Below are 24,464 nucleotides of genomic sequence, written 5' to 3'. Positions count from 1 at the left end.
TATTGCATTAGCATATCTGCATTTTTCTTAAGCATGAACCATAATTGTAAAAATGCTACTCTAGATGTAGATAAATTATAATCATTAAGAAACTGTTACCTAAGAAGTCATAAAAATATGATTCTGATTGATTAAAAACAAGTAAGCCATTTACTTTCTTCCATTCCAGTCAGGATATAATCTTTAAACACACTGTAGAAGTAATAATTATCCTTCACAGAACTGCATTCTAAAAATGGGGGAGTCTTACCTTTCTGGAAGTCTAATTTTTATAAATTTAGATCACCCATTGAAATAAAGCACTACCTATTGTTGACAGTAAAAGAAAATCAGTGTATGAAAGTGTCATTATTACCACTGGCATGTAAGTTGTTGAGTTCTAAATTATTATTGTATACCATTCTTATGTTCTTTTCTAGTACACATGAATGGACTTATAGATTATAGTGATTCCTCATTGTATAAAACTTTACAATGTATCAGCCTGCTAATTGACATTTTATTATACATAAAACATACTTTAAAATTAAGATCTTTAAAATTTTAACATGAATCTTTCTACTTTTCAAATGAACATATGTAACTGTAATAATATCATAATGCTTTTGACTTGCAGTTTGTTTATTATCAAATATTTTTGTGGTTGTCTGAGTTCAGTTTTTTGACTCATTGAGTCATAGAGTAACAAATTAGTCTCTCCCATTATGCCATTTTATTTTCTTCCTGCCATATACGTTGCTTTGTTACTCCATTCTGTAGTTTCCTATTGACATGTCTTTTCCAAAGTTCCTTTTTCCAGGTCTGAGAAGTGAGAACCCTGAAGTGGCCCACTCTTTTGGCCTTAAGTTTTATGTCCTGTCGTATCCTAGCCTAGCCTAGCCTCTATATAGTTGACATCATCTCTAGTTCTTTCTGTTTCATGTTGAGCATTGTAACAACACTAACTGCTTAATGATTCATAGGCTTGGAATGAATAGCTCTAGAAAGTACACTGATAATTTGTTCCCCTTTTAGAAAGTTTTCCATAAGTACAAAGTGAAGTAAAGAATTACGATGAGGACAGGGATAGATAGCATAATGGTTATGCAAAGAGACTCTCATTCCTGGGGGCTCCAAACTCCCAGGTTCAATTGCTTGCATCACCATAAGCCAGAGCTGAGCAGTGCTCTGGTTAAAAAAAAAAAAAAAAAAAAAAGAAAGAAAGAAAGAAAGAAAGAAAACACTTTTTCAGAATGCTAAAATAAAAAGATCAATATACAGGTATTTTATATCAACTTTTTTTCTGGATGTGTTATTTCAAGTAAATTTAGTTCATCAAGAACGTATTATGTAAGATGAACTACTTAGATAAGTAATAATATGGGAGTGGTGCCTATTCACAACAGCCTTGCAAATTGATTCAGCCGCATGACTTTTCACATAGCAGAAGAAAGGATATTAGTTTTAATACATCTTGCTAGTCGTAAAGCAAGGTCTTAGGGATAAAGACAATGGTTAAGACATCTAACATACCATGCCACTATCACCATCAGATCCCTGGACTCTGTTTTGAAGACCTGAAATTGTACTATTACAGAGTTCTTTATTTTTAAGATTTATTTATTTATTTATTTATTTAAGAGAGGAGAAGAAATGGAGAGAGAGCCAGAGCATCATTATAACATATGCAGTGCCAGGGATCAAACTTGGCACCTTCTACTGAAGAGTTGAATGCTTTAATCATGGTGCCACCTTCTGGGCCACTACAGAGTTATATCTAGATCTTAGCACATAGGTCTGTGTTCAGTTACAACCTCAAGAAGCACAGTGGAGACTATCTGGTCAGAATTTCTATTATATAGATTAGATTTATATATATATACTATATAGATTATATAGATTTTGATTATATAGATTATATAGATTTTGATAATTTTTCTGGTGCCTAGAAAAGGGCCTCCAATGTGAATTTAGAGTGCTTAATCTCGTAACCATCTTCTGTGTAGACACAAATACTTTTCTTACTGTATTCTTGTTTCTGGTATTTGTACAAAGAGCTCCAAAATATTTGAAGTTAAATATTCATTAATCCACCTATTAGAACGCTTCAGAATTCAAACCTGAAGAATTAAATATTAGCTTACAGCTTTTTCATATTCTATACCAAGAATATATTAAATATTTAAAATAAACATTATAAAAGAAACCATGTGGAATATTTCATAAATGGAATATATCTATTTCACCTTTGTTTTTACACTATACTAGGTCAAACTACCTTCCAGTATTTACAGATAAAATGTAACAAACTTTTCCCAACCTTCACCACACGGAGGGAAGCTTTGGTGCCATGTTGTCTTTTCCACTCTCCTTCTGTCTCTATCTGTGATAATTGTCCCAATCTGGTGAAATTAAGGGAATGGCAAAACATACAAATAAATGCAAAGTTTAGACATAAATATTTGAATCCCCTCTTCCAAAATAAAAAAAAGAGCATAAGTCATAGATATTCTTTAAGCAAGCAAGGAATTAATTTGTAGCCATAACATATAGCCTTAATCTCCCCTGAGGAATACAACATTTTAATGAAAATAGAAGTTTAACTTCTAAAAAAAATATTTTAAAATGAGAGTAAATTCTGTTATTAACTGTAGTAATAGATTTGAATTTTCCTTTGAATATCATTCACAAAATTATAGCCAAATAAGCAAAAGCATACAATTCAACTTCATGCTCACAAAGAAATTTCATTAGTACATTTCATGAAATTTGGCAGCTTTTTTTGTTAAATTCCTGATTTTGCAAACATTTTACAATTCAACTAAAAGACTTAAAGATAGTCAAATACGGTAAGCAGCCTTAATCTGGTATAGAGTTCCATTGCTGTCTGCTCCCTTTTTTGAAATAGTAGAGATGTTTTGTCCGAGATAGAATCTTTTTTTATTTGAAGACATTCCAGGGATTCCCTGTATACTGAGAGTGATGTTTATTTGTTTGTTTACACAAAAGTAACATCTCCTAAGTAGTACCTGTTACCCATGACCGAGATTGCTTATGGTCATGTTCTTACAATTCAATGAAGCAGTCCAAAGAAGCAGTGGGTAAATTTCAAGGGCTATATTTTTTTAAATGGTTGTGGTTTGAAATTAGTTTGCATAGGTTACAAATATGCATGGGTGATGTTACTGTCTATCTTCCTTTTTAAAATAGATGAATGGGAGAATAAGCTGAACAAGATAAGAATGTTGATTAAAGTTATCAATGGGCATCACTAGTATTTAAAAGCATTTAAGAACCCAGCTTTCTGTGTATGTATGTAAGAGAGAGCAAGAGCAAGTGCAGAAAGACTGACTCAGAAATAATAGCTAGAATCCTACATTCAGTTACAAGTTTCATTAAGACATTTTGATATAAAGTAACATCAAGCTGTGTCATTGAAATTATGTTCCAAAGCTGCATTCTAATCCATATATCTTTTATGTATATGATAGTTTATTGTAAGATTTTTGTGCTTTTCATTTTTAATCGTATTGCTTAGCATCACATGGATACCATTTTTACAGGATAGCTAAATAACTTTAAGCAGAAAAAATGGATAGCAAATAGTCATAGTAGTAGATTTTGTTTTCCTACTACTGTTAGGATAACTGAAGAGGAATGCTTATGCAGTTTTCTACATTCCTAGGTTATGAATGGTTGAAATCTTGTTAAAAATAAGCTATGATAATATATTTTAATATCAAATTTATGGGCTGTGGGTGACTGAAGTCATTATTAGCAAAGCTTATATATTTCTGAAACTTTTGTCTTAAGAGCATTTAAAAGAGGATGATAACTAGTATTATCTTTGCCACAAAGAGGAAAGTACATTTTAACCAAAAATGTGATTTTGCAAATAAATGGAAGTCCAGCTTTTTTCCCCCTTGTCATCACTGGGGTTTCCCCACTCTGTGCTGGCTTTTTCATGTAGGAAGGGGTGAGGGATGGAAAGATAGCATAGTACCCAAACTTTTTTCACTGCAGTTGGAGACCAGCTTGAACCCAAGCAACATGCATGACAAAGCTAGTGAGCTGTATAGTTGAACTATCCTGCCAGTCTTGGAAGTTCAGTTGTAATGTTGCAGTGTTAACTATGACAGGTAAGTCAGGACAGCATGAGATTAGATACATTTGTAGTAATTTTGAAACAGTATGCAAAACTTGATTATTCAGTGGAAAAGCCATCTGGTAGTATGACATTAATATCCATATTAGTTGTCTATTGTGTAAATACATATTATGTCCATATATCTGTTTTTAACCTATACCAATATTGTTTCTTGACCAAACCCATAGTTGGAAAAACATTTTTTCATTCTTGGTAGTCTGCCAGGAATGGACGGATCATATGCTTATAAAAGGGGACTCCGGGAGTCAGGCAGTAGTGCAGCGGGTTAAGCGCACGTGGCACAAAACACAAGGACCGGCATTAGGATCCCGGTTCAAGCCCCCGACTCCCCACCTGCAGGGGAGTCACTTCACAGGCGGTGAAGCAAGTCTGCAGGTGTCTCTCCTTCTCTCCCCCTCTCTGTCTTCCCCTTCTCTCTCCATTTCTCTCTGTCCTATCCAACAACAATAATAATAATAACTACAACAAAAATAAAAACAAGGGCAACAAAAAGGAAATAAATAAATAAATATTTTTAAAATATTTAAATAAAGGGGAACTCCATCCTTTATATTATACATATGAATTATAGAAAAAGCTAAAAGAAGAATAATTTTAATACATGCATTTCTCTTAAGTCCATTTTAAATAATTTACTATTTAAGAAAAGCTTATCTGGGGGGAAAGTGTGCTAAATAATTCTCCAAATTAGATCGTTACACGATGGGAAGCTTAGAGTATCATATGTGGTGTTTTGTTTCCCAAAGCCTAGATGACATTTTCTCTCGAGTATTTGTTCAAATGATTAAGAAAGTAACTGCATACATAAAACAGTGTTCTGGCTCCTGTGTTGGGAATGATTATAAAGCATGCTTGAACTTCATATGGATTTGTGCGAATGTTGTATGATAGAATAATGGGTGTTATGATAGTCTGTGCTTATTCCCAGGAGTGAGTAAAATAGACCAGGTTTTATATTTGATGTCATCATTCCTATTTCAGTGGTTATTTTCCCACTGGAAGGCAAAGCAAACTCTGTGATCTTTGCATCGGTGAATTTTAAAGTATCTACATAATGTGTAATGAATGCACTATTTTAATATTAATGTTGGGGATGTCTTTATGTCATGTGTTTCATTCAAGACTTTATATAATTGTATAAAAGTTGGGTCACTTACCAAAGAGAGGGATATGTAATTAAGATGTTTGCCAAGAGTTGTTAAATTTAATGCTCTTAAAATGTAAAACATTTCAAGTGAAACTTCAACATCGAATGTAGTATAAGTGTAGTCCTCACCTCTTCCTCTTTTAAGATCAAAGGGGTTTCAGCTGTACAGGAATGCCTTCCAGATGTGCTCAGATACTTCAGAGATGTCAAAACTGGGGGCATAAGGAAAAAACTTTAAGCCATCAGAGGATGAAAAGTGAGATTTCAGTGATCCCTTACAGTAACTGACAATTCTATTTCACAATCTTCCAAAGATTCTTAAACTGGCTGAGTGGGATATTTTTGCTAAAGTCATAACTCACTTTATGATTCAAAGGAGGATTTGTGCCATTCAATATTGTGGTATACAGTTTGAAAGTATTTATGTAGTTCAAAATGACACGTTGAAAATGTACATACATGTTTTATTTAGTATATTTCTTCTTCTAGCGTTTGCCAGTATATTTCTAAATCCTAGTGACAGTAAGTTACCATTAATTTTCTGAAAGTGGTAATATACATTGAAGAGATTTGGATATTTTAAGAAATACATGCCAGTGCCCCCAGAATCTGTCAGTAACTTGTTTGAGAAGAGTAGCAACATGTTGTAAAAATACCTTCCCTGTTGGTGTCCCACTGAATCTGTGGAAGAAGAGCTTAATGCCAGTAGGACTATTTCGACTTTTAAAAAGCTAAATATTATGATAAGGTTCTTCTAAAAAATAAACCCCCTTGGGTGAAACCCAAAATGAATCATGTCATACTTGATTTCATCCTGAAGTGAATCTAGTTATACTGAAGCTTTATGCTTACTTGAGTAACAAGCAACAGTTTTGCAGTATCCATGTGATTTTTTCTATAAATCATTATTGCTCTTAATCCTCTTCCCACAAAATTTTTTACCAACAAATAATCAAAAAGGAAGTATGATGAAAAATACTGCATTTATTCCATTATTCCAGAAATTATTAATTCTTTATGTATAGTGGTAGCTTCTTTTGTTGCATTATATAATGAACAAATGAGTTAAAGATAATGGTAGTAAGGGAGGAGAAGCTATTCTTTTACATTACTACACCCACATTATTTAGATCTCTCTCTAAGGAATATTCCTATTGAAATCTGAACTTAGTGATGAAAGAACTTTTTGAGTGGAGAGAAGCTGTCCTTGTGTTTTCTTCCACTAAAATGGTTATTGGTGGTAGGTTATAATTTTAATGTCACTTGATACAACTAAGAATTTCTCGCTGATAACTTCAGACAATACTGTCATTTATGCTTTGCCAAAAATAGTCAAATTTTGCCTATCTTTCTAATATGTTTCAATTCAATTTCCATTTTATTAGTCACTTAGTTTTAATTTTTTCATTCTTATCTGAATTTGAAGAAATTAAAAGTACAGTTTTAAGGTGTCACAAGGATTTCCTTTTGGGTTTAGTTGCAATTTCCATTTTCCCATGAAGCTTGTACATCAGCATGCCTTACTTTCCCATTTCTTAATGTCTGCTTTTTATGGAATTCTCAAGAATGTTTACTTTTTCTTTGGGTTACCTAGTGAAATAGTACAATTAATAGTCATAAATATGTTTATGAATTATTGTATGTGGTACAAGATATACTGATTAACCAGATAGCTGCATGATAAATTGGTTGGTATATTTTCTGATTTACCAGTTATAAAATAATTTACCATTTGAGCTGAATAGCATCCCCCCCCCCGGGTTTGTTTCTATGAAAGGACATGACAATTTTTCTCAACTAGTTCAATTCATTGAATCAGCTGGCATAATCAAACCTCTTGTCTATTTAAATGTATTTAAGCCCTTTTTCTTCTAAGTATTAGCTAATTTAGCCGTACACGTTGACTAATAGTGTTAATAGCAACTCTCTGTTGAGAATAGAAGCCTAAAGAAAATAGCAATTTGGATGGAGTTGACAAGATCAATATTTACATTTCCTGTAAGGGGAACGGCACAAGTGCCTTAAGTAAGACAGTCCTGGTAATAGACTAATATTTTATTGGTCCTTACCTCACTTTGAATAATTATATTTAAACTGCACTAGTAACCTTTGGCCACCCTGCTATTTTTCCCTTTCTTCTTTCTTTACATTCTCTTTGTTTGCAAAGGGAAGGATATGTACTAATCTAAAAAGTCATCTTTATTTATAGTAATTGAGGAAAGTCTTTAAAATAGAAATTGTGTTCTTAAAGATAGGACAGAATGTAAAATTAAATTAGATTATTTTTAATCCTCTTGGTATTAGCACCTTTTTTAAAGTTCACTTGTAATACTAAGTAATTTTAAAATTATAGGGATATTAAAATATTTTAAGAACATACTGAATGTGTTTTCCCCTCACAGATAATCAGTTAGAAAGTGTTGAAAAGTAGTGTACTGTGTAATGAATGTTTTCTATATTTCCATAATGTTGGCATTTTGGTCAGACTTACTGTTTCATCTGTTCTTTAAACCAAGATATCCTGACAAAGAAGAAAATAATTATAAACAAAGTCATAGCAAACTGACTGTATATATAGAAAGTATCTAAAGAACTTGTCATTCAATTATCTGTTGTACAGGCATAAAGTATATCCTCCTTAGAAGACCAATGAAAGAGCTCACATGGATAGTGTGCTGCTTTGATATGTGTGCAACCCAGGTTTAAGCTAATCTCCAATGCATTGAAGGAAACTTTGATGGTGTCATTGTCTGTTTGTCTGTCTGTCTATCTATGTGTCTATCTATTTGTCCAGTCTGCCTTTCTGTCACCCTGTCTCTATCTAAAAGATAAAATTAAAATAAAAAATAAATCCTTAGAAGGAATATAATTCTTCACTTATTCTGGTTTTATGGTATTCAACTATTCAGGTAATCCCTAACTACCTGTATATCTTTAGGATTTCTTGTTGCAATATTTTTGTTTCAAAAAAACATTTATAGTGTAACTGAACACTATGCCAAAGTCAGAATAGTTAAATATAATAGTATTTTTTTACTTTTATTTGACGAGTAAAGTTTATTTGACAAGTAAAGTTTCTGACATTTTTACATCATATGATATATAATATTGTAGAATCCTAAGATAAATCAATTGCTTATCCCACTTCTCTCTTCCTTTTTAAATTCTATTTCAAATAGCTTTAAACTTGATGGTCATTTTCGTAGGATGTGTAATTTCAGTCACTCAAGGTGAGCTATGTAATAAGGAAGGTAAAAAAAAAAACTGCACTGAATCATAAACTATGTAGTCTACTTTACCAGTAACTACAGTGTACACTGTATTTATGCTTGTGTTTTTGAACAAATTTTATCTATACAGAAGTATTGTCATGATACAAAAATAGTTATAGCATGCCATTTTAAGTACCCAGCAATGCATATTAAAATACAAATTATGTGGGTATATATATATAAACTTAAAATGTTTTCATCCTGGCTAAAATTTTGTCATGCCATAAGAAGATATAATTCATTTGTGATAGTTATTTTTGTATTTTCAATCACTCTAAGATTCTTAATGTCATTGTATATGTAGGTAATCAGAAAGATTTCTAAGATAAACATGAAAATATGTGAATTTCATTTTAACTTAAGGGTGATTTCTTAAACCATGAGATCTTTTCCAAATGCTCTGAAGCTTAGATTTGGGAATGATTTTTAATGCATTCTGATGTGTTCAGTATACACACTAGCTTAACTTGAAAAAACTTTTTGCTTAATATTTAAATACAGCTATGAAAATCTGATCTATAGACATTCAACTAACAATTGCTTTAAGCAGTGATATGTGTGTGTCTGTGAAAGGTGAAATGACTGTGTCACACGAATCTCCCAAGTACTTTTGAAGATGTACCATAAGATGACTTTGAGAAGACAGTATGTTTATATTGATGAACAAGTTCATTTTGTTAGGACATACTTTCTTTTATTGCACTTGATGCACCATATTTATAACTGAGATTCTGTAACAATCTGAGGACTGTAATGTGACTTTGGGGGGCAAAGATCTGAAAATCTTTCCTCACTGTCTTTCTTTCAACAGCATTACTCTAGCAAAGCTAATTTAATTTAAATAAGTTTCTGACTGAGATAAATCTTCTCATTTTGAAATGCTGCATGGTAGTTATCAGTATATTTTAAAGTGGTTATTTTTTTAATAAGGTTAATTGGGAGCTAATGTGAAAGCTCTAAAGTAATAATTCATTAGGGAACATTCAAAGGAATGTCTGTATACTAAGTAACATGCTTCTTATTTTCAGCCAAGTTAAAAAAAATGTACATAAATAGATAACTTAAAATTGATAATTATGTGTCGTTGTTGTTTTATGTGTTGTTTGTGTGCGTATGTACTTTCTTTTTCATTTTAACCAGCCTCTTATACCTAGAAGTCCCACAAGCAGCGTTGCCACGCCTTCCAGCACCATCAGTACACCCACCAAAAGAGACAGTTCTGCCCTTCAGGATCTCTACATTCCTCCTCCTCCTGCAGAACCATACATCCCCAGGTATAAAACTACCCGTTGTGTTCTTTTCCATAGCTTCTGTTTGAAGATTAGCCTAACTTCATGTAAACTGTGAAATAAACTCTCAAGACACCCTATCCCTTGAATATTTTCTCAGGAGTTCTGAACACATTCTGGGAAATCAAATTATAAAGAAGTAATTTTGCTAATAATAACCTGTTAAACATTATACATCAAGTTTTTTATTCATTTTCTCATAGAAATTTAATATCAAAATTTTGATTTTTCTTAAATTTTTATCACAGAGGCTTCAGGATATTTTCAGGTTCAGAAAGAGGGAGACAGAGACTATGAAGGAGTGAGAGAAAGGGAGATAGAGAGTGATAAAGAAAGGCTTCCTCCCATGTTTCAGGGGCCTGGGATTGAACCTGAGTCAGGAATATGGCAAACCAGTACACTGACCAATTAGGCTATTTTGCCAGCCCAATAATAAAATCATTTTTTAAATTTTTTATATTTATTTTCCCTTTTGTTGCCCTTATTGTTTTTCATTGTTGTTGTAGTTATTGTTGTTGTTAGACAGGACAGAGAGAAATGGAGAGAGGAGAAGACAGAGAGGGGGAGAGAAAGATAGACACCTGCAGACCTGCTTCACCGCCTGTGAAGTGACTCCCCTGCAGGTGGAGAGCCAGGGGCTTGAACCGGGACCCTTATGCCAGTCCTTGCGCTTTGCACCACATGCGCTTAACCCGCTGCGCTACCTAATAAAATTATTTTTATTAGTAAATATTAAATTAAATGATGATCTTTGATCAAGAATACCTCGGGAAATTTAACTTTTTAAATAAATCATTGGTATTTTTTTCTTAAAAAGAAAGCTGTGTATAACTCTTATGTCTTTTTTAAATGTTTGTGATGATGGGTTTTTTTTTCTTCTTTTGATAATGATGAAGAAGACTGTTTTTCCCAAAGACTTAATGCTTCTTTCAGAAAGTAGAGTGTACAAGAGAATTAGTTGCACTTAAGGGTCTGTTGTATAGATTCCTTGAGGCCAGATCTTTATTGCATTTCCTAATTCCTATTTGAAATTCCTGACAAGTATAGAATAATACAACTCTGTCCTATTTTGCATTTTATTCAAAAGCATTCTGATAACCGATCTTATGAAACACAAACGTTACAGGAAAGAATCTGCACGGAATGTGAATACTTATTACCAATCTCAGAGAATTTGATTTGTTTTGATTTTTAATGATTCCTTTATCAGTGAGAAAGAGAGGCAGACATTCAGTATCTCTCTGGCACATCTGATGCTGGGGATTGAACTCAGGACCTCATGCTTGCGTGTCAGTTACTTTACCCAATGTACCATCTCCCGGTTCACTTAGATCTTTTTTTAAAGATTTATTAATAATGAGAGATGTTGATTAAGAGAGAACATCACTCTGGCATATAGAGTACCTGGGTTCAAACAAAAGACCTCACATATTAAAGTTCAGCGTTTTTCCTGCTGCACTAACTCCCAGGCTGCTATTTGATTCGATTTTTAAATTAATTGTTGAGTAATTAGAAAGCAGTACTCTAAGGGGTCTTACTTTCAAAGCATACCTAAGATTAAATTTCTTCAGTATATAAAAGAGCTAAATCCATTACTTTAATTTTCACTGTTCATTGTTATGCTTCATTTTCTTAGATATAATGGTACTGGTGTTTCTTAATTTAAATTCTACTTGACAACCTGACTTATCAATAAATTCAGTTGTGTCATCCAATCTCAAAACAATAGTTTTATAGACTTTTTAGTTGTTTTTGGTCAATTTTTATTTCTTTATTGGGAGATTAATGTTTTACAGTCGACAGCAAATACATGCATAACATTTCTCAGTTTTCCACATAACAATACAACCCCCACTAGGTCCTCTGTTTAGTTTTTTTTAATATTGTACTTATTTACTTATTTATTTACTTATTGGATAGAGGCAGAAAAAAATCTAGAGGGAAGTGGGAGATAGAGCGGGAGAGAGAAAGAGACACGTAATGAGCTGCTTCACCACTCATGAAGCTTCTTCCCCCCTTCAGGCAGGGACTGGAGGCTTGAAACCAGGTCCTTGCACATGGTACAAATATATTCAACAGATTGTGCCAATGTCAAGCCCCGATTTTATAGTCCTTGTTTTCTGAAAACTAAATGTAGCTGTAGGGATGTGGTTTATTAGAAAACATAATTTACTAAAGTGGGGTCTTCAATCCAGGGAAGCCTGGCCAGCATCCTGGTGGCATCTGGAACCTGGTGATTGAAAAGAGAGTTAACATACAAAGCCAAACAAATTGTTGAGCAATCATGGATCCAAAGCTTGGAATAGTGGAGAGGAAGTGTTAGGGAGGTACTCACTGCAAACTCTAGTGCACTTCTGCTTTCGGGTATATATTTTGCAGTAGTTTATGGATACGTGTGAACATAAGCTCTCCCCACCAATGTGTCCTGGAGCTCAGCTTCCCCAGAGACACACCCTACTAGGGAAAGAGAGAGGCAGACTGGGAGTATGGACCGACCAGTCAACGCCCATGTTCAGCGGGGAAGCAATTACAGAAGCCAGACCTTCTACCTTCTGCAACCCTCAATGACCCTGGGTCCATGCTCCCAGAGGGATAGAGAATGGGAAAGCTATCAGGGGAGGGGGTGGGTTATGGAGATTGGGTGGTGGGAATTGTGTGGAGTTGTACCCCTCCTACCTTATGGTTTTGTTCATTAATCCTTTCTTAAATAAAAAATTTTAAAAAATAATTTACTAAAGTGACATCTTATAAATCATATATATAGTCTTGTTTGTAACTTATATCCAGAAATGTCATTCATTCTATTAAGATGGTGTAAGATTATCTGAAAGGTTTTACATAAGAAACTTTTGTAATTAGGGGCCTATGCTTTTCAGATGGAAATTTATTCTTTTTTACTTATTTTCATCTAATGAGAAAGCTATTTGAGTGCAAATGATTATTTCAGAGGCTTTATTCTTCAGATGACTATATGAACAGATAGATGTAAGAAAATCGTTTATATTAAATATTTGCATAGTTTAATGTCCCATTCTTTTCTCTTAGGTAGGTAGGAACTTGTTATAATCAAAGTGTTTTCTAGAATAGAAATTTTTAAAAATAAAACATTACTTCAAATGAATAAATATACTTCAGCAGACAGAAGAGTAAAGTGAACCAGTTAAGTTTTCTGAATTTGGTACATGTATGATTAAGGCAATATATTTAAGAAATAAAAATCTTGAACATGCTATTTAAAAATATTAGACTGTAAGTAGTGAAGCATTGACACAGTATCATTTAGTTTGCCACTCTACTTGAGTATACCCCTATACTTTTCAGTGGCATTTACAATTAGTGTTTAGTATCTCATTTTGATTCTTAGTGTAGTATGTATTATCTGAACTTTCTGGTTTAACTTGAAGTTATAGTCCTGAAACTTTGCATTTGTCATTCTTTTCATAGCTACAGCCATGGCACATTTTTTATGCTTTCTTTTTTTTTTTCATTTCACTTAAGGAAGTGGTTCACATGCATATATACAATACGTGTATTTTTTTACTTTAAAATTTAGTTTGATTTAAATTTCTTAATTCTACTTTATTTGAATGAATTCCATATAGACAGGTCTAATAACTCCTGATGTATGTATAAGGCCCCTTTCTGAAACTACTGTGGAGTAAGCAATAACAGCCCCCTTTGTTCCAGCTACATGATATGTCATTATGAATAGAACAAGGTTAAATCACCCTGTGATGTCATCTGCATTAACATTCATGGCACAGGCCTCATAAAGAAGTCTACCCATTTATTGTAGGCACAAGCTTACTCAGGTACTACAAGTTTCTGAGGACTGTTCCACCGCCATCAATAATTGCAGTGTCAGTTTCTTTTTGACAGAAAACTAACAGTAAAAAGTACTAGACAGTTTGTTCAGGAAAAGCTTTTAGCTAGATGAAAAGGAAATTCTGCATGGGGAAGGGGAATTTATCTTTATTTTCTTCATGTTGCTTAAAGAGTAGATATATAATTGCAATTTGGCAATAGGCAAAAAATTTTTAAAAAAGAGTTATTGGTGTAATGGGAGTGGCTACCAAACTTTGTGATAAGTTAAAAACATATGGTAGCTTTCTAATTCAGTTAGTCTTCAGAATATTATTTGCTACTTTTGCATATTTCTACTATGAATATAGTTCTAATCATTTGGTCACACCTGGAAATTTATGTCCAGATACAAAAGTACAGTACACTAAAGTATAAAAGTGCTTTATTTTTGCTATACTGTAATTAATATTTTGCAGTTGACATCATATTTATAGAATCACCACCATTTTATATGATATAAGTCAGTTAGATGTCAGTAAATGTAAAGAAATGTGACTTTGTAGAGACAATTCATTTACTTTTTGGTTTTTGCGAGTTCATGTGTTTCTATTCTCTAGATTCCTCATATGAGTGAAGCCATCCAGTCATTGTCCTTTACTATTTTGCCAAACACAATCACCTTCAGTTCCATTCACTTTACCCAAAAAGAGTGGACAAAACCTTAGTGATCTGATGAAGAGACTTGGGATTCTACCACCAAACCATAAAGGGTAGCCACACTAGACTCTTGAGCATCTAATCTTTCTTGTGGTTGTACTGTGATTGCCTTCCAAAGATAAGAAAACTAACCCTGATTATGCAAATAAGAGCTCCTAAACATTCTCAGCTATAGGCTACAAAAGGCCATATGCCCCAATAAGACCTAGGGAGATAGTGCAGTGGTAGAACAGAGGACTTGCATGCACACAGTCCCAAGTTTGATCACCAACACTACATATTTCAGAGCTGAATAACACTAATCTGTCTTTCTAATAAAAATAGTTTTAAAACTTAAGAAAAAAGAAAGGTGAGTTTGTTCTGCTTATTTAAGATTTCACTGTTGGCCTGTAATATAAAGTTTTATCTGATTTGATTGCACTGATTAGGATAAAACTGGAAACGAGTTCCAGGAAGAAATAAAATTGATTTACAGGGGTAAAAACATTTACATTTACAATTATGTTCTAACAAAAAAAATTGCAACTAGTCAATGACATTATTCATAAAGCAAACAAAGTTCAATACAACCAATCCTGAATAGGATATTTCCATCTAAATGCCACTTATCATAGGCCCAGTCACACCTCCATATATCCCTCTCCTTTTCCTTCTCTCTCTCTGAGTGCTGGTGAAGCTGGATGAAGATAAGAGGGCTCTGAACTCCAGCTCCACTAAGATTATTTTAAATCAGTGACATGATGTTTTAAATTCTTATATTATCAGTTTATATTGTGGTATTTTCTTTCTTAGAACTATAACCCCCTTACAGAGGTAATAGTTCTTAGATAGTTTTTTGTTTGTTTGTTTTTGAACAGTGCAAATATAACCATAGAATAATTGACAGAAGACAGATATATTGTTGACCTTGCCTCTGGTACCTTAGCAATGAAAAGAATTTATTTGCTAATATGATTTCCTTTATGTGATAAAGTACAGTGAAAACAAACCACAGTAAGCACCAGAAGATCCATAAGCTATGTCTAGCTTTCTCACTCACTAACTGTGCAGCTTTTAGGCAAGCCATTTAAACTAAGTCTCACATTTTTTGTTTTTTTTTTGTTTTCTGCAGTATAGGAGTGATTTTAAATTGCCCGGTAAACCTCAAAGAAAATTTATTTTGTGGAGGAATGCTGGAGCTCAAACACACACCTCATACATGTGAAGCATGCAGTCACTGTACCACTGAGCTATATTTTAGAAGTCTTCTGCTATTTTAACAACCTCACACTTTTCCTACATCCTTCTCCTTTACCCTTTTTTAGGGATGAAAAAGGAAACCTTCCTTGTGAAGACCTCAGAGGACATATGGTGGGGAAACCAGTGCATAAGGGATCTGAATCTCCAAATTCATTTCTGGATCAGGAATACCGCAAGAGGTTTAATATTGTTGAGGAAGATACTGTCTTGTATTGCTATGAATATGAAAAAGGAAGATCAAGTAGTCAAGGAAGAAGAGAAAGCACCCCGACTTATGGTAAGACTTCCATTTTTACATTGACAACAGAACATATGTCTTTCCATTTTTACATTGACAAAAGAACATATGTCTGACATGGAAATGTCTATTTCTTTTTACAGCCCTTTGGGTTGTGAAATTTACATGATCAGTCTGTCTGTTATGTGCTTCTGATTGTAACCTAAACAATGAAGAATGATATTAAATTTTAGTCTTGGGCTAGGAGGATTTCATAATTGTTCTGCAAAAATTAGTCTTAAATTTTCAATGATAAACAAGGATAGTAGGAAGTATGTTAACTTATTAATAATTTATGTAAATTTTTGAGTCACATATAATTTTGGTATGTTATATTTATCAAACTGGAGTAGTTCAGGGTTTTTTTCCTTTTTTTTATGAATACATACTGTTAATGTGACTTACTCAAAATAACAATTACCTCCATATTCCTCAGAGATTAAAAATCTTTAGATACACTTTTCTGGAGAAAAAATCATGTTAGATTTTAAGAAGCTATGAAATTTAAGTGGAAGGAAGTTTTAATTAAGATAGATAGGCAAGCTTTATTTACAGTAAATATAAACACAGAGTTACTATGGCTCTAGAATGTTTTTTGTTTTTGAATGCTCATGAATGACCGAGAAAGTAAGTGAATCACAAATACTGAAATGAATAGAGTGCATCTGCTGCCTAAAGTTAAAATAGTAAATCCTGTGCTGTTGTGAGATTGAATGGATTTAATTGGAAACTTGAGGCCCTCCCTTTGTAATTTTCAAATTATTCCATGTCCAAAGCTTATATACTTTGTAGTATTCCTTAACATGCTTAGTTTTACTTTAGGATGGTTCTGCAAAATAATTATTCCTTGTGTTAGGATAAGGTTGCTCTGTTTTTCACTGTCGATTTTCATCTACCACTCGCTTACATGTGCACCATTGCCACATGCCTTCTTGTGGTTGCGTAACGTTTAGTCATGAAGTGCTTTATGACATGTCTTATTTCTTTATACCTGTTTAACAACAATTGCTTAGGAAAAATTTTTCCCAAAGTGACACTAAGGAATAGGAGTCATATTTAACATGCTTTGTGTTATTCTGTGTATATATGCTTCTTTATAATCACAGTAATGAATTTTTACCTTGACTATACTGCTCCAATGGTAGTTATGTTGAACTGTTATAAGTGAGAGGATTTGAACCTTTACTTTTCTCCCCTATTGTGTTGTATACTTTGTAGTATAGAAGTTGGTCCCCTTTGTTTTTTCTACCCTGCCCCAATCACGTCATATAAGATTTTTATTCATTCATTATACAAGTACTTATTTGACTGTCTGTTGTTGGATAGGCAGTGATTACACCATATTCCACCTTTTTATAACTCAGTTTTCTACCTATGTTGAAATAGGTGAGATTATTTAATTTATGGTGAAAAATTAGTCACCAGATGAAGTTGATTAGTGACAGTTTGACAGAATATATGCTTACTAGGTGCTTGAATTATGACTAGCAGCAACAAATGTGATTAGTCTCTTCAAAGTAGAGTTTAAACACATAGTGCCATCATGTTCTACAAACTATTGTATCTTTTCCAATAAAGTAGAATACTGTTTAAATTATAGAAGAATTAGATAAATTTAGAAGATTTAGGTATTTGGCAATTTTTGTAAGCAGCTTAAAAAAGATAAATATATATATTCTTAATAGAGAGATAAGGATTTTATATAAAAAGACTTTGTTAAAAATTTTTGTTCATGAATTTTTTTTAACTTTTCAACCTGAAATACAAACTGAAACCTCACTGGAAATACTTGTAGATTATTCAGTGAAGATCCCTGACATAAACTGAAAATGGTTTCAAGTAACTAGCAGTTTAATATATTTAACTTTTAAACAGTCAGATCTTAAATATTAAAACCTTCCTGTCACACCCAGAAACTTGTGACCATGACTCTCCTCAAAACTGATTAATCTGTTAACTTATTCAGCTCATTACTTTATAAGGAAAGTCAGCTACACACTGAGTATACAGAGGTGAATAAACCATATCCTCCCTGGAAGACTGTCATAACTCAGAGGGCAAAAACAAAGATTCACTGCAATCGCTTTACGTAAGTAGGAAGATATAAGCCAAATGCTCCAGGAGCCTATGAGCTAGAGCGCCAGAGCCTGCCTGGAGATTTACATAAAAACGAGTGACATTTATGCTGAGTTTTCAGCAATAAATAGTCTCCATTCCCGAGAGTTGGTTATTCTCAGTGAATGCCTAGCAGTTTCCCAAATTGAGATTATAGATGTGTATTTTCATATTAATTTATCATACCAGTTCCTAAAGGCCCCAGTACAAATTGCTTCAAACCTTCATAATTTATGAGAGCTTATTCATTTAACTTATCAATAGAAAGTGGCCCCATTACATGGACACTGAGTGTGATGATTTTGTCTTGGATGTGAAAATGATAGTAGAAATACATCATCCTGCTGAAGTGTAAAATAAAAACACAGAAAGTACATTTGCTATTTTCTGGAAATTACATTAATTTAACTTGGTAGCATTTGTATGGTATCTTGCAATGCAGTGTATAAATTCCTGAGCCTTCAAATGTTCGATTTAATTGTTAGTCACAATAAACAGCAACTTTATCTTGAAGTGTATGAAGTCAGCTGCCATTGCTCTCTATTAACTTCCCAGAATATCAATTTACTCAGAAGAGAGTTTCAAGCGGCTGGGTAGTAATGTACCTGGTTAAGCGCACATAGTACAAAGTGCAAGGACTGGCTCAAGGATCCAGGTTTGAGCCCCCAGCTCCCCACCTGCAGAGGGGTCACTTCACAAGTGGTGAAGGAGGTCTGCAGGTGTCTTTCTCTCCCCCTCTCTGTATTCCCTTCCTCTCTCAATTTCTCTCTGTCCTATCCAGCAACAATAACAATGGGGGGGGGGGGAGTTGATTGCCAGCAACAGTGGATTTGTTGTGCAGGCACCAAGCCCCAGTGATAACCTTGGAAGGAGGGAGGGAGGGAGGGAGGGAGGAGAGAGAGAGAGAGAGAGAGAGAGAGAGAGAGAGAAAGGGAGAGAGAGAAGAGGGAAGAGAGACGAGAGAGAATATATTTTGATTGTAGTAGTCAAACAAGCAAAATTGCTCGCCTGGATAGTGTGTCTGCTGTGCCATGTTTGCAATCAAATTATGAGGCTAGTCCCTGTCACTTTAGAAGAAGTTTCAGTGCTATGTTTGTGCTCAACTATCTCTCTCTCTCCCTCTCCCTCTCCCTCTCCCTCTCTCCCCCTCTCTCTCCCTCTCTCTCCCTCTCCCTCCCCCCCCCCGTGTGTGTGTGTGTGTGTGTGTGTGTGTGTGTGTGTGTGTGTGTGTGTGTGTCAACTGAAAAAAATTGGCTTAGAGTAGTGAAATCCTGGAGATGGTACCAAAAAACAAACAAATAAATAAAACATTATAATGGTCTACATAGAGAAGATGTTGAAATATACTGGGGAATCATGGTATAGCTGTTATGTGTTTTGAGTTAAAATATGCATGTACATAAAGGCATTAACCCATTAGATCCTCAAAATAATATGGTATTGAGTTAAATACCATGTCTAACTAGTAAGTCCTAAAATGGGATTAAATACCCATGAATATTTGTTGATTACCAGTGAAATTTTTTGCCACATTGTAGGAAAACCATTTCCAAAAGTAAATTTACTCTTTCCAACTTTGAACATTTGATTCTAGGTATTCAAAAATAAGTCTAGTTTTGTGTGTTTTTAATATGATGTCTTCTGTTTACTGGCACTATAATAAACAAGTACTTATGTAGATAATAGCCTTGACGGACCTTAGGGAAAGATGGCTAAATCAAGAATATAGAATGAGCAACAACGTACTCTGTCCTTTTTAAAAATATTTATATATTGGATAGAGACATTCAGAAATCAAGAAGGAAGCGGAAGATAGAGGGGAAGAGAGACACCTATAGACTTGCTTCACCACTTGTAAAGCTTTGCCCCTGCAGATGGGGACCGGGAGGCTCAAACCTGGTCCCTGTGCATTATAACATGTGCACTCAACCAATTGTGCCACCACTCGGCCCCTGCTCTGTCCTTTTTAAATCAGAAAAAAAATGAAATAGATCTTACTTTCCTAAAATGATAAAAAGCGTAATTTCTGGAAACAGAAATATTAACCTATATAAGGTACTGGCATTGTCTGTAGCATTAGTCATATTAGATAATCTGCTATTTTGATATTCCAGTGTGAACTTGGAAATACTGTTAAATTAAGAAAGTGATATTTGCCTCATAGACTTTTTAATTTAATGACAACACATGGAAATTTTCTAGGAAGTGCTATATGTGTGCAAAGTATTTTATTTTCACTATTGCCATTATTACATAGGAATTTTAATGTGACTAACAGAATAGAGCTTAAGTATTCTCAACACCAACGAAAAGGGTAACTGTGAGTATAATGAATATTTCAAATAGTTTGTACTAATATTTTCATAATGAGTACATGTATCAAATCATCATCACATTGTATACTTTAAGTATATACAATTTTGTTAGTTATACCTTAGGAAATTTGAGTCAAAAATAACATAAAGATGTTAATATCTAAGTAATAATAGCAGTAGTATTAGCTACATTAAGTTGACAAATAATATTAGTCTATAAGCAGTTCAAGTTTTTTTTTTTTATTAAAAGGAAACAGTGACTAAACCATAGGATAAGACAGGTACAACTCCACACAGTTCCTACCACCAGAACTCTATATCACATGCCCTTCCTTGTTAGCTTTCCTATTCTTTAACCCTCTGGGAGTATGGACCCAGGGTCATTGTGGGATGCAGAAGGTGGAAGGACTGGCTTCTATAATTGCTTCCCCGCTGAACATGGATATTGACAAGTTGATCCATACTCCCACTCTGCCTCTCACTTTCCCTAGTGGGGTAGGTCTCTGGGGAATCAGAACTCCAGGACACATTGGTGGGGCTGTTTGTCCAGGGAAGTATGGTTGGTATCATGCTAGCATCTGGAACCTGATGGCTGAAAAGAGTTAACATATAAAGCCAAACAAATTGTTGACCAATCATGAACCTAAAGGCTGGAATAGTGCAGATGAAGAGTTGGGGTTGTCTCTGTTTTGTACCTAGCTAGTAGGCATGTTTTAGTTATAGTCCAAAGGGCCTGTGGCTACATTAGTTTTGTTTTTTTTTTTTTCTTTTCTTTTATTGTGAAAGCAAATGGCTAAAGGAATGGCATTAAGTCATTAACTGTGTGGTTGTGTTCGCTTATGCTTCAAAGGCAAAGGTTCAAATTTGATGAGATCAGTTGCTTGGCAACTTTTCAGAATGGTATTCCTTCCCATCAGCTTTTCATGTACTCTGTTTTCTCAGATTCTTTGCCCTTGCTATTCTATCACAGCATATTTCTATGCATAGAAACCTGCTAAACAGTAGATACATTTGACTGAATTCCTTTGTGTCTGTGAGTGATCATATTTTATAAAAATTGGAGAAAAACATTTTTACAATAATACCACAGAATAGTATGAATCTGAAGGAATCCAGATCTTTTCTGATAAAAAAATTAGTCTTCACCAAAAGCATATTAATACATGAAAAGCTAGTATCTTCGAAAAGCTTCTCATAAATTTTATCTCAGTATATTGTGCATTGAGCAAAATTAATTTTTTGACATTCTACCTGGACACTTTGCACTTCAGTAGTTAGAACAGAATAAAACCAAGCACCATGTCCCCTTTATTATATGAATAACAAATGATGAATGATCTGTGGGCAGTGGCACTGGAAACCAGGTTTAATCAGTGTGAAGTGAAGATGTTGAATGTAGATTTCAAGATCCCTAGTTATGTTTCAACATTGACTTTCTCCCCCTCTTATAACATCCTTCTACCTTTTGAACAGTTAAATTCTAACTAATTGTGTTACTAAAGTTCTTTAAAGGGTTAAGCACACATAAAAGTTTCACATTTCTTTTTTTTTAAATATTTATTTTATTTATTTATTCCCTTTTGTTGCCCTTGTTGTTTTATTGTTGTAGTTATTATTGTTGTCATTGTTGGATAGGACAGAGAGAAATGGAGAGAGAGGGGAAGACAGAGAGGAGGAGAGAAAGATAGACACCTGCAGACCTGCTTCACCGCCTGTGAAGCGACTCCCCTGCAGGTGGGGAGCCGGGGTTCGAACCGAGATCCTTATGCCGGTCCTTGTGCCACCTGCGCTTAACCCACTGCGCTACAGCCCGACTCCCCAAAAGTTTCACATTTCTTTACTTTCAAACACAAGCCTCTCTTTTTTTTTTTCATTTTAAACAAGTGACTTATTACTTCATTTTCTTCCTTTAATATTCAGAATGTTCCGTATGTCTTTTTTCAGTTCTTGTAGTTTATGATATTTTGAATCAGAATAGATTTCAAATTCAGAATTCTTTGGAGAGTTATAAAGGAATGACAGGTGAAAAATCTCATCTTTTGGCAAGGCAGACTGTGTGTCAATGGATACAACTCTTTTTTTTTTTTTTTTTGCCTTCAGGGTTATTGATGGGGCTCGGTGGCTGCAGTAGGAATCCATTGCTCCTGGAGTCTTTTTTTTCTCTTTTGTTGCCCTTATAGTTGCTATTGTTATTGTTGTCATTGTTGTTCTTGGATAGGACAGAGAGAAATCAAGAGAGGAGGGGGAGGCAGAGAGGGGGAGAGAAAGATAGACACCTGCAGACCTGCTTCACAGCTTGCCAAGTGACCCCCCTGTAGGTAGGGAGCCAGGGGATTCTTGCACCAGTCCTTGTGCTTTGCGCCATTTGTGCTTAATCCGCTGCACTACCACCTGGCCCCAGATACAACTCTTATTTATGTTTTGTCTCCAAGGTTCCCACTGGGGTTCCATATCTGCACTTATGCCCTTATTCCAAGTAGACTCACCCTCCACATTTTCTTTCTCTCTCTCTCCCTCTCTCTCTCTCTTTTTTTTCTTTCTTTTTTTTATTTAAGAAAGGAGACATTAACAAAACCATAGAATAAGAGGGGTACAATTCCGCACAATTCCCATAACCCGATCTCCATATCCCATCCCCTCCCCTGATAGCCTTCCCATTCTCTATCTCTCTGGGAGTATGGATCCAGGGTCGTTGTGGGTTGCAGAGGGTAGAAGGTCTGGCTTCTGTAATTGCTTCCCCACTGAACATGGGCATTGACTGGTCGATCCATACTCCCAGTCTGCCTCTCTCTTTCCCTAGTAGGGTGGGGCTCTGAGGAAGCATAGCTCCAGTACACATTGATGGTGTCGTCTGTCCAGGGAAGTCTGGTCAGCATCTTGCTGGCATCCGGAACCTGGTGGCTGAAAAGAGAGTTAACATACAAAGCCAAACAAATTGTTGAACAATGATGGACCTAAAGACTGAAATAGTGCAGATGAAGTGTGTGTGTGTGTGGCGGGGGGGGTATTCCCTGCATGCTTTTGTGTACTTCTGCTTTCAGGTATATAATTTTCCCCTAGTTTATGGGCACGTGTGAACCTATGCTCTATCTCAGGGGACCTGGACTATATCTAGGTTTGGGGACTTTATTGGGGAGTGGAACACCTGGAATGGAATTAGAGAATACTATGAAAGGAAAGGTCTCACCCGAGTGATGAAGCTGAAGGGTTGTCATTCCACACCTGAAGTCTCAGGTCACAGTCTGAAGTGAAGCGTGCTGGGGTGGGACTCGTTGTGTTGATTAGGTTGCGATCAGTGGATGCAATGGCAAACGCTAGAAGAAGAAGTGGATGCAATATTATTTGATTTGAATTGAGAGCAGCATGCAGAAAAGTGGGCCCCACCCTAAGGTTCCAGGACTGAGGGAAATATAGGCTCTATAGTGGAAATGTGAGGTTCCTGTTGTCTTAGGGTTCAAGAAGACAATGGATAGTTATTGTTATTGTCACATTATTTGGTGATAGGGTTAACTTTGGAAAGTCCCTTTGTTAGGGTTTGGGGTATAATACCCAGCATCTTGTATATAGCTGTGCTATCGGTTGCTTCTGTTCTCCCTGGTCTAGGCTTTTGGGAGAGTCAACATATCAAAGACAGCCTATGTATTAAAAAGACTCAGTCTGTGTTTTAAGAAGTTCTAGACATATGATCAATTTTTCCCCTCTCATATTAATTAAATAGTGGTTTATATGTTTACACTTTAATAGGATTGTACATAAACACCACTCCCACCACCAAAAGACTGTGTCCCATCCCCGCCCCCTTTTTTAAAAATATAAATAATCTTCCTTATTCAGTAAAATTTCTGCTCTCATTCATCAGCTTTGCTATAGAGAAAACAAAATGAGGTTCTACCACAGGTAATATCTGTGTTCAAGTAAAACATACCATTTCCAAAGCAGGACGAACAGTAGAAATTGATGAATCAGGGAGTCGGGCTGTAGCACAGCGGGTTAAGCGCAGGTGGCGTAAAGCACAAGGACCGGCATAAGGATCCCAGTTCGAACCCCGGCTCCCCACCTGCAGGGGAGTCGCTTCACAGGCGGTGAAGCAGGTCTGCAGGTGTCTATCTTTCTCTCCTCCTCTCTGTCTTCCCCTCCTCTCT

At 34.9% G+C, this 24,464-nt stretch overlaps 1 protein-coding gene across 6 annotated transcripts in view; it reads left to right on the top strand.

Annotated features, from left to right (window-relative positions):
- The window catches only part of CNKSR2 (connector enhancer of kinase suppressor of Ras 2), a 299,057-nt gene that overhangs the window by 169,314 nt on the left and 105,279 nt on the right, over positions 1-24,464 (top strand). For all 6 annotated transcript variants that reach the window (XM_060182888.1, XM_016195185.2, XM_007538945.3 and 3 more), the window contains 2 exons: positions 9,707-9,840; positions 15,681-15,892. In XM_060182888.1, coding sequence (XP_060038871.1) covers positions 9,707-9,840; positions 15,681-15,892 — 346 coding nt within the window. The remainder of the gene's footprint in view (positions 1-9,706; positions 9,841-15,680; positions 15,893-24,464) is intronic.

This window comes from Erinaceus europaeus, chromosome X, assembly GCF_950295315.1.
Source record: "Erinaceus europaeus chromosome X, mEriEur2.1, whole genome shotgun sequence".
In the NCBI taxonomy this organism is placed as follows: Eukaryota; Metazoa; Chordata; class Mammalia; order Eulipotyphla; family Erinaceidae; genus Erinaceus; species Erinaceus europaeus.
Note: the sequence above shows the minus strand (reverse complement) of the source record. Positions and strands in the feature narration are given on the sequence as shown.